The sequence below is a fragment of the Callospermophilus lateralis genome, chromosome 18, assembly GCF_048772815.1.
Source record: "Callospermophilus lateralis isolate mCalLat2 chromosome 18, mCalLat2.hap1, whole genome shotgun sequence".
NCBI classification, from domain to species: Eukaryota; Metazoa; Chordata; class Mammalia; order Rodentia; family Sciuridae; genus Callospermophilus; species Callospermophilus lateralis.
Window position 1 is genome coordinate 53,603,092 of NC_135322.1, and position 15,280 is coordinate 53,618,371.

Sequence of the window (15,280 nt, forward strand, 5' to 3'; positions counted from 1 at the left end):
GACTGACACATGACATTATGTATTAGATGACCTCAAAGGGAAATGAATTCCAATTCCACCCCACCCACCCCACCCCCACCTTTTCAACTAGAAAGAGATGTAGTGAAGTGCAGGAACACTAATGCTAACTTGTGGAGAAAGGGTTTCAGGATGCTGAATAGATTCTGGTGTGAGGACATAGTCTCCACTGGGTCCTAGGAAGACTGGAACTCTGAACACCCTGTCTTCATCCTGTCTGCCTGGTATACAAGACAGAGGCTGCCTTTCTTGCAGGCAGTGCCAAGTGGGAGCTAGTGAGAAAGTGGAATGACTGTACCCTGCCATAAAGGAAGCCTCCACCTCCAGCCCCCTTCATTCACACGGTAGGCTTGATCCTGCACAGCTCTTCCCAAACACTGGTATTCCAGCTCCACTTGTAAGGATTCCTTTACTTCTGCTGGGTTGCTGTGGCAGGTGGTTTAATCTCCAATTTCTGGTGGGCTTTAAGACTTGGGAGATGCTCTAGTCCAAAGAGAAGTGGTCTCTTAACCGTTCAAACTAACCTCCAGAATTGAACCTGGAGAAACTGGCCTGGAAGGAAAAGAGTAAGTTAGGGATAGATATCTGGACCTTGCTAAAAGGAAACATTAATCATGCAAAATTTTTACCTTCTAGCGAGAAACTTCCTGAAGTACTTAATATGGAATCCCTACCCCCAGCCCACAGTGAGGGCCCCTCCAGTACTGAGGGGAAGGACATTACCTTTAGTCCTCCAGTGTACCCTGCTGGAATTCTGCTTGTGTGCAACAACTGTGCTGCCTACCGGAAGCTACTGGAAGCCCAGACCCCCAGTGTACGCAAGTGGGCCCTACGGCGACAGAATGAGCCTTTGGAAGTACGGCTGCAGCGGCTAGAACGGGAGCGCACAGCCAAAAAGAGTCGGCGCGACAATGAAACCCCAGAGGAGCGGGAGGTGAGGCGAATGAGGGACCGCGAAGCCAAGCGCCTACAGCGCATGCAGGAGACAGATGAGCAGCGGGCACGCAGGCTGCAGCGAGATCGGGAGGCCATGAGGCTGAAAAGGGCCAATGAAACACCAGAAAAGCGGCAGGCCCGGCTCATCCGAGAGCGGGAGGCTAAGCGACTGAAGAGGAGACTAGAGAAAATGGACATGATGTTGAGAGCTCAGTTTGGCCAGGACCCTTCCGCCATGGCAGCCTTAGCAGCTGAAATGAACTTCTTCCAGCTGCCTGTGAGTGGGGTGGAATTGGACAGCCAGCTTCTGGGCAAGATGGCCTTTGAAGAGCAGAACAATAGCTCTCTGCACTGAACCACACCCTCCTGCCTGCCCTCCAATCCACCTAAGCCCACAGGGGTCAGTGCTACAGCTACCTACAAAGCCAGCTTTGCTTTCAGAAGCAGGCCCTGGTTTGTTGTAGGAGGATCTGTGTACCCCTTGCATGTGGGAACAGGATGCTGGGGTCAGGAGGGACCCAGCTCAAGGCAGCTCTACACAAGGGAGCAGGCACTCCAGAGAACTTGACTCCCCCAGCCCATTGCAGCAGGCTGGGCTTATGGGACTTAGGGGCCCAATGCAACCCATGAAGTTGTGAGGGCAAATAAATTAATTTTATCTTTACTGGTTCTTTCCTGCTTTTGTCTGTTTCATTCTAGCTAGTGAAGTGAGGTGGGAAAGAGCTGGGTGGGAGTCCTCAGGCAGTGACTTCTCGTGGCTTGCTAGCAAGGTGCTCTTCAACCTGGGCTACCTAAGCAGAGTTCCCTGAGTTGATGAGAATATGGCACTGAAGAAAGACCCACTGCTGCCTTTTTGAAAATTCATTCCCTCTGCCATAATGAAGATAACTATAGTCCCAAGGGCTATTTGAACTTAACTTGCCTTTCCAAATTCAAAAGTAGTAGAAGCCTTTCCTTGCAATTGGCATTTTCTAAAGATTATGCAGTACTTTTCTCAGTAATGTAGTTTGTTACACTTAAAAGTTCTCAAACAGCCATCAACTGCATCTAGGAATATGTTCATGGTAGTGGCTGCAACATTAAGGTCCATAGCACCACAGAACTCGTTTTGAGAGTACAGGTAATCCATCTTTTTATTTATTTCTCAGTCAAGGTAGGCATAAAATCCATTGAGGAAAAACCAGAATTAAGATGATAGAAGAGTTCAAGTCAACAGTTGCAAAGATTAGAGCAGAATGACTACTCTGGCAGTTTGTGTGGTTGCCAAGCCTTGGAAGAGACAAGTGCTGAGGTCATTTCTAAAGTTTCTGTGATGGTACAGAACAAGCACAGAACTTTCCTTAGTCTGCACCAAAGGTTGTGTACAGTTTAGATAATTATAGATCTGGAGGTCCAGAAGGAAGTGCCCTAGTTAATTTGTAGCCAGAAAAATAACTATGCCAGGAATGTGCACCTCTTCCAATATCAAAACAGGGAAACTTAAACTCCTTTCTGACCTCCACAGGTCCAAGGCAAATTAATAATATTAAATGACTGCCCACCAAACTAGAGTTCATTCACACCAGGCATGAAATATTTGTCTTGAAAATTACATTTAAAAGAAAGTAAGTACTTAATCAATCCAAATGCCTTTCTCTCATAGAGCTCCATGCTGAGGTTCTACTTGGGATGTTTCAAAAAATGGTTGCACATTCGCTATGTGCCAAGGATTACTTTGAGCACTTAAATGGATCATCACATTTAATTTTCAAAACACTCGGTTAATACAAACTCAAGAATTAGATGCCTGGGTTCAGAACTGCTCTGTAAGGCTGGGAAGATAGCTCAGAGGTAGAGTGCTTACCTAGCATGTGGGAGGTTATAGGTTAATCCCCAGCAATGCAAAAATCAAAACTAAAAAGGCTGCTCTGACTTTTATTAGCTGTGTAACTTTGAACAGTTAGTTACTTAACCCCAATGTCTTGGTTCCCCCAACCGTAAAATAGAAATAATAGCTGTAAATGATTGTTAATATCAAGTACTTAGGATAGTTTGTGGCACACAGTAAGTGTGCAATAAATGAATATGAATGTTTTATCACTCACTGGTGGCCAGCTTTCTAAGTCAGAAGTAGCTATGATGGGGATGACTTACTCTCATAATTTCTGGCAGTATTACTGAGTAAGGAAAAATAATAGAAGGGAAGTCCAGCAGTGAGGATACCTACAGGTTCTTGTGACTGGTGCTGATGGTAAGTCTATTGTAGACTTCTGAGCTCTGAAATTCACACCAAAAGACAGGAGACCATGCTTTAGAGGTAGCCTCTACCATTTGCCTGAAGCTCACAACAAGATAGGCACCACTTATGTTCCATTCCAAGTATTCCCACAAAGCATTTCAACCCCACTCCCCCATCCCCAGGGGCCACCATCTAAGCTGGGATAGGAAGAAGGCGCAAACACCAAAAGGAAAAGCTAGTAGTTTATATAGATAGATATATAGATATATAGATATTGATATATATTGTTTACATAGTCCACAAGTTAAATGCAGGTATCCATAAGAAGAGCATTAACAATAAAAATACAATCTGTGTGTAGCCAAGTACAGAGACTTAAAATGGTAAAACAGCAAAAAGGATCTCACAAAAGTACAAATATACAGTACAAATTGATTTATTTAAAACAGTTACAAAAAAGCACAACAAAATAGAGATTATCCTTAGAATTATTAATGCTTTGTTAAAGATCAGGTAGGATTAGAGGGTAAGAAATGGTATTGGGCTGGGGGAGCACCTGACTAGTTCTAAGGCTTTAGATACAATGCAGTTGATTACATATTAATTCAGCCATTACATACTGGGGATAGTAGTTGGGGGATCAGTAATTTATCTACAGGGAACTCCTACACAAATCAGATCCATCCAGACCTCCCCAGTGCCGTTCTTATCTATTCCTTAGGACCCTAAAGCCACCAGGATGACAAAATTCCCGTCCTTTCTCCACCCCATTCCCTATCCATGTATTCTTCCCTCCCCTAAGGTGCTGTGCAAGCTGAGAGCAGACTGCTCTCTGTAGCTGGAACATATACTGTTTTGGCTACAGGGATCCTGGGTGACAAGGAAGTTTGTAGGGGACAATCTTGTTTTAATACTTAAAGTTAGCCATGAGTACAGTCAGTCTCTTCCCCCCAAAAAACCTAGATTATTTTGAATGCAAGTATGAAGCAAGTGAGGGATCAACCCTGCCTTCAGCAATATCAGCAGCTCACTAACCCTCACAGCTTGTAACTACATGCAAACTCCCTGTTTGGGGGTGGGTGTAAAACCACTGTCATCAGCTCTCTTGCTCTCTCTCTCTCTGAAGAACCTAAGTCCCCATGACAGTCAAAGACAGAATAAATGCTTGCAAGTTTGACAACAGGTAAAGGCACATGGGCTGCTGCCACATACACTGCAGACAGGAACCCAATTTGGGGCCATCTTTACTGCTGAGTATTTGCAGTGGAATGGCTTTGGGATTACACAGACTTTGAATTTGCAATCTACTACGGGAGGATCTAGGCTTAATAGAACTAATAAAACTTTAGTGTGAAAAGTGCATTTATTACTACTGTCCCTGCTGGGGAGGTTCAGCAGGGCAAACTGCACCACCTTTCCTCCTCCTGCCCCAGGCACTGTGCATAGTCTGCAGGTAAGGAGAATGCAGCTGACTCTAGCATCAAGGGCCAGGCTTCTGGTCCAAAGATGGATCCTAGAGTTGAAAGAGCAACAGACAGCTGCAAAGATCCAGACGCTGATTTTATTATTGCATAATGTGGGAGACCTTTCCTACCCCAGGGAAGCTGGAGTATGAAGGGTTCCCAGCAAAGGGCTAATAGGCTCCTGATCAACATCCAATCTAGTAGGGTTCAGTTCTTCAACTGTAGTGTACACTTTTTCCCATCTGGAAAAGTATTGTAGCTTCAGTGTGGTTTAGTAAACTTAGCCCTAGGAGGTCAAGACATCTCCCTAAAACTTGGCCTCTGTCCTACTTACTTTTCTTCTAAGACTGGCCTAATCTCCCATGGCCAATTCAGTTAATCCGGTTATCTTTACTCCAATGGACCTGGGTCCTTTCCCAGTCACACCATGTCCACATTCAACTCCAGTGTGATCACTCAACCCTTAAACATGCGTGCTTGTTGCAGGTCTAAATCATACTACCATCCTGTGCTTCCCCTAAATTGCCTCTGATGCCCACTGGTAGAAATAAAACTAAACTCCAAATGGCGGGGCTACTTCATTCAAATCTCCAACCTTTTCCAAGCCCCAGAATCCACATAACTGGAGCTAGATGAACCTTGCTGGGATGCTGGCGCAGCCCCTGCTGTGGTTCCCCTTCACTCAGTTTTGAAAACAGGATACAAAATACCACAAAGGAAAGAATCAATACAACAGAAAACACTCACTAGCAGGACCTGCTTGTTTCTCCTTCAAGACAGGCAGATCTTGGAGCCAAGGGGCTCCTGACAGCACTGAAGCATATCCCTTTGGATTCACCAGCCCACCAGCAGCATTTCATATAATCCCTATTCAACATGACTGTGCTATATAACACTGGCAGAACAAAGTTAAGAATGGAGAGGATGCCTGGATTTAATCTATATGGCTGAAGACATGGGGAGCTACAGAAGGCAGCAGGCAGGAAAGTGAGCAGGCTGCAGTAGCGGCAAAGCAGCACATAGCAAACTCCATGGTGTTATGACCAACTGGGACCAAGAGGGCAGAAGGGTCAGTCCAGATCTGCAGGGGCCCCTCCCCTTAGGTACAAGTACTCAGTCTGAACTCCCAGACCCTCTCCCCAAAGAGTACTAATTCTGATAGGGCTAATGATCTAAGACTTAGATTATTACATTTTATCAGGTTCCCCTTCTGCCAAACTGGTATGTAGGTATTTCTGTACAGTGCCAGGGAGTTAACCATCCTCCTTCCTATCCCTAAAGTCTGGGAATGCCCTACCACTTATTAGGGACTGGCTGGTCTCTGTCAACTGTTCATTCCCAAAGAGTCAACAACTTTCCACTAAAATGCTCTAAAACCCATTTCCCATGTTTCTTGCAAATTTAGGCAATTCCTATAAAGAACACACACACCATAGGTTATTCTTATTTCTCATGCCTGGAAAGACTGAACCAGAGGGAAGATGCAAGGGGCAATGCCACAGCTCTGACCAAATGATTTAGAGCAGAGCTTCTTTTCCTGGGGGACCATACTTTATGCAAGGTACCTCCGTAGTGCAGCAAAATCAAGTATTAACAAATTAAATGCATGGCACGATTATTAGGGAAGCTGCTGATGCTACTTCACAGCAAGAGACAGAATCACAGCAGAAAGTCAGGGTCCAACATGCCAAAGTCCCAACGATTTTTCTTTCCAGAATTCAGTGAAAGTTACCAGACTGAGAAGTCACAACTAGCCTGAGTGCAGAGTGTTTTGATTTAATTTCTTGGCCTGTATGAGTTAGATCTAGGTTTCCTCCTTAAAGGACGAAGCTCAGTTGGTACCCATGGTGGACGTTTCTTGAGCATCTGCTGTGTGCATGTCACTATTTTCAGTTGATGAGCCTTCCTATGAGGAAGGATGTTTATGAAAAACACATGCATACAATAATCTCTAGGAATGAGTTGCTCATGAAACAGCCAGAGATGAGGCCTTCTCCTAAGGCTCTCATCTGACAGGATTCTCGAAGACTCAACCCCACAGGCCCCCACTGTAGGAAACAAGCCAGAAAAAGCAGCATTCTGAGAGAATGGGGGACAGAGAAAGGAAAGGACATGATCTCAAATGCAGTACAAGGTTGGTGTTTGGTTCTGATATGAACCAAAGTACTTATGGTCAGGTCAGCACCCCTTTGGATGGACCCCCAAAAGCTCACTGACCAGGTAACTGCTCCCAAGGAATGAAACAGTGGAGTATAGGGCTTGTAGTAAACAAGCCAGTCTCAATTACTCTGTTCCCCCAGGAGAACAACCTTTAGCACCTGAACACTAAGAATGACTCCATTCTCAGAACTTTCCCTCCCCCCCCAGGAGGTAGGTAAGACTATTTATCCCCATTTGGCAGCTGGGGAGGAAGTGAAAGAGCAAGAGGTCATAAGACTTGCCTAAAGCTTCTGACAGAACAGAGCTCAGACCTCAAAAGTTTGGGACTCCTGATGACAGGCCAGGCCTTGGCCAGTCCAGGTACATGTATAAAGGAAATGCCAGGATCACACCCTGGGAGAACTCTAATTAGAGAGCTGGGTGGACAATACCCTGAGTTGCCTTCAAGAGTCTAAAGACCCCCAAAAAACAAACAAAAAGATCACTCACCCACCTGAAAGTTGGTAGGGGAGCCTAAATCCCATTACCCAGTGGAATCCCACAGTCCAAGCTGATGCTAAAAGTTGTGTGGAGCAGCGGGGGGTGGGAAGTGGGCTTAAGACCAGGGAAGCAAATGCAACTATGACTGAAAATATTCCTTGCAGAGGAATACACTACCACAAAATAAAACATACTTCAGGTAATAAAATGTTACTGAGACTACCCTAGACTCTTAGAGCTGGCAGTGGGAGGTGACGGCCTGGAGATGAGTGAATGCTAGGAGAGGCAGTGGGAAAAGATGAGGGGGCCATGTAAAAATATCAGAATGGGAATTGCCCAGCCAGGCACCTTTGCCCTGGCCCAAGGCATGGTTCCCACTGCACTGTCTGGCAGTGGAAGAGGAAGGGACATGATTTTGAGTTTTTAAAAACAAAGATTATAGCTCATATGGAAACCAGAGACCCCTACACACCAAAAACTAGAGGTTTTGTTAGACTGGACAAAGCCAATTTTGCAGAAGAGGAAAGGCAATGCAGCTACAAATGAGGTCCAGGTCAAGACACCATCAGAGATTAGGGCAGCAAAAAGGTGGGGTCAGCGCAGGCACTTAGGCACAACATAGACAACAGAGGGGTGCCTGGGGAAAAGGGTTCACTGGTTCTTCCCAAAGTTACCATTACCAACTAGAGACTCAATGAAATCTCAAAGCAGGTCTGGCATATTGAATAAGGGGTGCTTTGTTAAGTCAGCTACCTTTCCAGAAGCCCTGCCTAGAGCTGCATCATCTGGTTGTCAGGTCCTTCTCCTGAAGTTCCCTGGGTGGGTCGTGGCAAGGCAGTACTTTATTCCAAACCCTGTAGGGTCCTCTCTCCCCTGGCCCCTAAGCTGCTAGAAGCCTTGTAGGAGGGATAGTGAGGAGACATGGGAAAAGGGCTGAAGCAGAGGATCAAGCGGAGTCCTGTAGATGAGAGTGTTCCTCCCCCACAAACCCAGCCATAGACATCTGTAACAAAATCACCCTTTAAAGTGCACATCTCTCACAAGAAGGGTTCTGGGTGGGAACCCTCTTATTTCCAACCATGGGGCCTTCTGCCCTCCCACTAAAAAAGAAAAAAAAAAAAAAAAAAAACTTCAGACAGTTTTACTGCTACTATAAGCTGTGGATCATCATTTTTGGCTCTTTCTTTGCTCCCTCCCTCTGCCACCTGCTCCCAAAGCCTGTACTTTCCCTTGCAGGAGCTAGGAGTGGGGAGAAAAGAACAGGGAGGCCCTGATTTTGGAATGTTTCTTATCCTGTGTGCACCCCCTTCCTTCCTTGCCCCAGGCCTGCTGCTCCCCATCATAGTACCCCCTGGGGCTGTCCTGAAAGAATGCCAATGGGTAATGAGCAACAGATCCTGCCTCAGGAGGCTGCCTTCACACTTCCCCTTACCCCCAAAATCTCACTGCCAAGAGAGCCATTCCCTGCTCGGCATGTGCAAATCCTCTGGCTGCTCACCGTGAGGTTCACCTCTGGGGTTAAAGTCCCAGTCCTGGTCTGGGAAAGAGGTTCATTTTCCTGCATTGGAACGCCCTTCGATGGACAGCTTTACCTCCTGTGGAATAAAAGAGGGACGGAGCAGAGCAGCCCGTGCCTCCTCCCCTTGCATGCTGTATCTTTGGAAGTTCGGGGCTGGCCAGCAGGTCTGAGCACCAGGCTCAGACTGGGAGGGCTCTACTGCATGGGAGCCCTCTCCTGTAGGCTGGTTCTTCCCCTCACTATCACATAGGTCTCTGGGTCCCAAGACTGTCCTCTCAGGCCTTTCTTGGGGTGGACCCAGCTGGCCTGGGGGAGCACAGCTGGCCTGAGAAATTGAGTTACTGTTCAAGCTCTGTAAACTGATAGAGATGCAGACATCTCCCACCTGTAGCCGATGACAGGGCAAAGAGAAGAGTTGTGCAGTCCGCCCAGGGCTGCAGGAGGACCAACCCTGGCCATACACAAAGAAGGGGTGTTCAGGGGGCACCTCGATGCTCACTTTGCTCTGTTGCTCGCCAACCACAAAATGTAGCATGACAAATCCAGGCCATTGGCTCTCCTGAATGTCCACGACCGTGCTAGAGTCAATCTTCAGCCCCCCACTCACTTCGGCACTGCGCACAAAATCTTGGGTCTGGAGGTCCTCCACCCGCTTCAGCTCCCCTGTAGCCAGCTGGATGATGGCGCCTTTCATGAAATGGGAGGGCAAGTGGGAGGAGGTAACAGGGGGTGGCGTTGGCTCCTTGTCTGGGAAGGTGGCTCTGGTCTGCACGTCCAGACTTGATGCCACCAGGATCTCCGAGCCCACAGGCAGCAGGCCTGGGTCAGTTCCAGTGGGCACCAGGTTGCCATTGGCTACAACCATTGCTTTGGGTAAAGGTCTATGTTTTACCGGTTCCTGATGGGACTGAGGGTAGAACCCACGGGGCTGGTTTTTCTCTGCCAGCTCTGCAGGGTTCCTGGCTGACCCTCGTCCTTCAGCCTGATGGTCGGGGGTATGATGGGACAGGTTGAGGGGGCTGGGTTCATCCTTCCTCTGAGCTGCCACCACACGATAGTCCTGAGAAGCTAAAGCGCCAACCACCCGCTGGACTTCGAGGTCTGTGTCTGGGGTCCCTCGGTGTGCCGGCACTGCCACCTCCACCCGTGGAGTCTGAGAACCTGAAAACAACTGTCCATCCACCACACATTCTACCACTGGCACCAATCCTTGGCCTTCACCCTTACTGCTGGGAGAGTCAAGGGCTTCACTTTCCCGTCTTACTAAATTTCGCTCTCGCTGTCTCTGTCCTCCATTGGCAGCAGCTGCTTCCAGAGCAGACTGGCCCTCCTGAGGGGTAAGAACTGGGCTCGTGGCTGCTGGAGGGTTTTCATGCAAGGGATAGCCAGCAGGTAGTCTAGACATCTGGTAATAAATGGGCATCCGTCCTGGAGCGAGGTCCAGTGGCTGAGTATTCGAGTGATGTGGCAATTGCCCAGACGGAGAGGTTGCAGAGGGGGCTTTGTTAAACGAGTGGGCTGGGGATGAAGCCTGTGGGGGAGGGGTGGCTTCTTCTGCCAGGAGTGAGGCATATGGCACAAAGTGTGGAAGGTGAGAGGTGGTGAGACTGGCAGAAGGAGAAAGGAGGGGACTCGGTAGGAAATTAGGTGGCACAGCATAGGGAAGGCTATAAGGAGACCCGATAAATTGCAGTGAGGTGGATGGGAGCTGAGCATAGTGGATTGGGGGATAGTGGATTCCTGGATGCTGAATCAGTGAAGACGCTACATTAAACGTGGGGGGCAAGGGGCTCATGTTCACCACAGATGGGAGGCCAGTCGGTGAGAAGGTGGCAGGTGGCACAGCCACCTTATACAGCATGCCATACTGGTCCACCGTCAGACCAGTGATGGCCTCAGCTCCATCACCCCCCAGGCTGACTCTGGCTCCAGCCTGGCTCTGCCCAGCCACCACAACCCCTCGGGACCATTCAGAAGCATCACTAGAGGGTGTGTGGTTTGTGGAGCAGCTGGTCGTTCTCCCCATATCCTCGCTGGTCACGGGGAGGTCTCGTTTCTTTGGTGGAAGGCATTCCTGACTCCTCTCATGAACAGGTTTCATATTGCTTTGTGGTGTTCCTGGAGTCTGGAAGGGGTTGGCTTGCTCCTTGGGGCATCAGAAGTGGCTTCTCTGTAGCTTCCCTGCACCCCTCTCTGCTGCTGGCTGGGGTGCCCACATCTGCTAGGGAACAAATCAGAGGCAAAAAAAAGTAACCTATGGAACCAGTTCAAGGTAAATAGCAAAAACTGTGTCCAGGGAGAAAGATGTAACAAAGGGGACTGGTGGGAAAAAAGGAGGTATTACAAAAAGAACAGACAAGTAGGCTATCTCCCCACTCATCAGCTTAGGACAAAAAAGAAACAATCAGGGAAACCACAAAGCACAAACAGCTACAAGGACTAGCATTCAATGATACATAAATAACCTGAGGGCTACATAACCTTAGAGACCAAGAGCTTCAGGATTAGTCTAGTCTCCCAAGAGGACCTTGACCCTTCTCAGTTTTCTCCCTTAAGGGGGATTTAAAAACAAAGTCTTTACAGCTGGCTTTTTTCCCTAAGTTTCTCCTTTTGCTACCAAAGACTAATGTGCCATCTTCTTTCCGTGAATATATGACCTCATCCTTGCTTTCTTTCCCCAGACTAATTTGGGTTATGATCTCACCTACCTACTCCCATCTCTTCCACTCCAAGCCTGGCTGAATTCCTGTCCTTTACCTCATATCACCAGTGCTTCAATAAGACCTGAGGTTTGCCTGTTTTTTTTTTTAATAATCTGTGCTCCCTGAACGTGATAAGAAATATAGTACTTTTTTTTTTTTTTTTTGCCCCAAGAAACGACATTCTACCTTGGGCCCTGTAGGAAGAATGACTCTACTAACTTGCTTTGGAATTTGATTCCATACTCTGGCAAGACTTCCTTTCTTTTCCTTAACCACCTTCTATTCGCTTCTTTTTTTGTTTGTTTCTTTTGCCAATGGCTCATTTTTTCATTGTAGATCTGCTCTAGATACCACTTCATAAAATTCTGGTTCCATTCCTCCCAATATTTTTTTTTTTGGGGGGGGGTACTGGGGATTGAACACAGGGGCACTCAACCACTGAGCCACATCCCCAGCCCTATTTTGTATTTTAGAGACTGAGTTGCTTAGTGCCTTGCCTTTGCTGAGGCTGGCTTTGAACTCGTGATCCTCCTGCCTCAGCCTCCTAAGCCACTGGGATTACAGGCCACTGTGCCCAGCTCCAATATGATTATTTATTTCTATTTTAGGTCTGTTTGATTCCTAGAAAAGTTTACTCTCCCCTGTCACCTTTCACAAATTCTTTTGTCCACTGTCAAAAAAAGCACTTTTCTGGTTTGAACACTTCAATGCACATGAACTTTGCCACCTATTTCTTCCAATAAGGTTCCAGTTCTTTGGATCTGAAAAAAGCCTTATGTTTTTCCACTGTTGCATCCCAGATGTTATTCTGCAACAAGGACTTCAAAATGCCTGTATTACCTGAGCTTCTGTTGGTGCTTCTGAGCAGCTGTATTAAGTGTCCTCCCGGCTGCCTTGGAAGCCTAGAAGACAGAAATAGGTATGGAGTAAACAGAAGCCTGACCTCTGATCTTACACAGGGTCATCATGTAAGGTATTTCCAAACCAACAAAAAACATTAAAGTCCACAATGAGTCCTCGCCTCATCCTCTTCTCAAAGGTAACAGCATATTTATCCAGATTGGCCAAGCAGTTGAAGAAAGAAAAAGTCATCCCTTAAGCTCTAATTTGTAAAAAGACATCCCTGAAAGTTTCCATGTGCCAAATTTCACTTCTTTTACTTAACATCATATTCTTTTTTAAAAAAGATGGATTAATCAGTATGATTTTTTAAGACCTTTATTTTATTCATTTGTTTTTTAAAAAATATCCCATTTTTAAAATATCTTTATTTATTTATTTACTTTTATGTGGTGCTGAGGTTCTAACCCAGGGCCTCACATGTGCAAGGCAAGTGCCCTACCACTGAGCTATAGCCTCAGCCCTTATTCATTTGTTTTTATGTGGTGCTGAGGATAGAACCCAGTGCCTCACATATTCTAGGCAAGTGATCTACCACAGCCACAACCCCAGCTCATCATACACTTCATTCTCTGCCCTATTTTCCAAAAGTTAAATTTATTTCCAATCCATATTTCAGTTTAAATGCACAAATAAAAACGGAAGACTTAACACTTTTCCCATGTGAGCAATGGAAAGCAGGGAACTGCACCTTTATTCAGGGCCTATGAATGCACATATATGGAGGTTATTTAAATAAAAAAGGTACCACTAGAGGAAAAGAATAATTATTTATGTTTCTGGGGCAGAAAAAGAGGTCAAGGGGGAGCCACTCAAGGGGGAAGGCTTATTAACAATTTTTCAGGGTTAAACAAAAATGGGCGTATGGACGTGTGTGTATTAAGTTTTCTGAGGGACAACAAGCTGAATCAGGTGTGATGGAAACTGAAAACATCAATTTGATCCTCATGTACTTAACAATGGGGAAACAAAATTACCAGTAAACTATCAATATCTGGATCCATATTCGCCAGAAACGTTAAGTGCTAAAGGACAGAGCCTTAACTTCTGAACACAGAGAAAGCAGTACTGGTGAATACTCTGAGAAACTACTGACTGTCCTGTCCAAGTCCCATAGAACACTGCAAGCCTAATCCAAACCGAAGGCAACATTTATCTCTTAAGATTGGCATGATGCAGGCATATGCAAAAGGTAGAAAGATAGGAAAACAAGGTGGAAAAGCAAATTCCCAATCCCACAAATTACACTGTGGGCACAAGACATGCATCCCTTCTCCGATGATATTTCGGTAACTGAACAGGTAGTTAGCCTTCTCCTTCGTTCCTAGCAGAAATGAGGGTCGCATCTTCACTCCCAGAATGATCCTTGTTCTCTATAATTAAAACAGTGAAGAAACCCTGCCTTTAGGTCACTAAGGGATTACCAAACATAAGCTAATGAACGGAATGAAAGAGGCAAAAGTTCTGGGGGGAAAAAACAACATAAAGCCAAATGTCCGCACCAGATTCTCATAAGGCAAAACACATTTCAGAATCTGAAATCTCAGCCTCTGGAGGGGGTTTAATGAGACTTTCTCAAGGGGAAGACACAGCCTGTGACCCCAACTGAGCTAATGGGCAAGCGGAAACGTTCCGGAGAGTTGCCAAAAGAGCCCGGGATGAAGAACCTCCTCACTCTTGGGTCGGAATCAAGAGATTGGACTCTACAGGAGACCCGAATTCGCTGAGGGCAAGAAGTGCGAGGAACAGAAAGGGAAAAGCTTGGAAGAGACTAGGGGTTATGGCTTCCCGTGATCCTGCAATTCTTTCTCCAACAGGGTAGGGTCCGAAACCGGCAATTCTGCGTTTTAGAGAGTAGGGGGTCGGCCTTCAAGTCACCGGCCAGGATCGAGGCCCCGTAGGCGACGCTTCCTTGTTTGAAGGCCCCTTCCCGACCCAGCACTCGGACACCCCGGCCCGTGGAGACATGGCAGCAGGGACTGACGCCTCCTTCGGGGCGGGCAGGGGGGAAGCGTACGGGAGTCTGGGCGCGGCCTCTTTTGCTCCCTCTGTCCGCGGTTTTCAGGCCCTGGCCCGGTGGGGCAACGGGCTCCAGGGGCCACTTCCCCCGCAGCTCCGAGCCCAGGCCTGTTTGGTCTCAGCCAGGCCGGCCAGGCGGCCACCGCTCCTGGCGACACTCACCGGCCCATCTCACAGCGCTCCCCGGGCTCCTCCTGCTTGTCCCGGAGCCGCCGCAAACGCGGCCGCCGCCATCCCCGGCCCCGGAGCCGCCCCACACCCAGCACCCCCCAGCCGGGCGCCCGGAGATGGCGTCAAGTGCGTCCCGCCCCCGGCGTGGAAAGATTGCGTCATGGCCCGGGCCGGGGAGCGGCGCCCCGGACTACCCGGGCGGGGAGGGGACTGGCCGCCCGCCCCTTGCGTCCAGCGCCCCGTCTGGTGGGAAAACGCACTCTTCTCAAAGAGGATGGGTCACGTGAACAGGGCTGGGCCCAGCCCCCTCACCCTGACCCTACAATGACCCCTCCTTTCATCTCTAGTAAATTCTGGGGGGTTCCCGAACCGAACCCTGGAGTGTGACGGTCGGAGACCTCCAGTGCCCAGATTTCTGGTCCTGACACGTGAAGCCGGCTCTCCGGGAAACTCCGAAAATCCCTAGGTGACCCAAGGCCCAGGATTGTAAGGAGATCCCTCCTGGGGGCAGGATCAAGATAGGAACTCTGAAAACGTTGAAAAATGTGCCTGAGTCAGATAGGAGATGGACTGGAGCCAGGATCTAGGGGAAGGTGAAGCAAGTATGATAGACCTGAAAGTTTGTCGGGAATGAAAGGAAAGGGAAGACTGCTTGATTAGTGGATGAATATTAGGTTACCCACTCATTCCAGGT

At 47.7% G+C, this 15,280-nt stretch overlaps 2 protein-coding genes across 9 annotated transcripts in view; one reads left to right on the forward strand and one right to left on the reverse strand.

Annotated features, from left to right (window-relative positions):
* The window catches only part of Znf821 (zinc finger protein 821), a 20,921-nt gene extending 19,303 nt beyond the window's left edge, over positions 1-1,618 (forward strand). For all 6 annotated transcript variants that reach the window (XM_076839549.2, XM_076839550.2, XM_076839552.2 and 3 more), the window contains one exon: positions 655-1,618. In XM_076839549.2, the coding sequence (XP_076695664.1) occupies positions 655-1,309 (655 nt within the window). In that variant the 3' untranslated portion in view covers positions 1,310-1,618. The remainder of the gene's footprint in view (positions 1-654) is intronic.
* On the reverse strand, positions 362-14,684 carry Atxn1l (ataxin 1 like). 3 transcript variants are annotated; one of them, XR_013089335.2, is made up of 4 exons: positions 14,578-14,684; positions 12,337-12,398; positions 8,774-11,012; positions 362-570 (listed from the first exon to the last, which is right to left on the reverse strand). XR_013089335.2 is itself a non-coding variant. In XM_076839547.2 (3 exons), exon 3 carries the CDS (start codon positions 10,893-10,895, stop codon positions 8,826-8,828), a length of 2,070 nt encoding a protein of 689 aa, XP_076695662.2. In that variant the 5' UTR covers positions 10,896-11,012; positions 12,337-12,398; positions 14,578-14,684; the 3' UTR covers positions 3,402-8,825. The 3 variants fall into 3 exon arrangements, 2 of the variants coding, with proteins under 2 accessions (XP_076695662.2, XP_076695663.2); XM_076839547.2 differs by lacking the exon at positions 362-570 and having other exon boundaries at positions 3,402-11,012; XM_076839548.2 differs by lacking the exon at positions 362-570 and having other exon boundaries at positions 3,402-11,015.
* Positions 14,685-15,280: the final 596 nt, after the last annotated feature.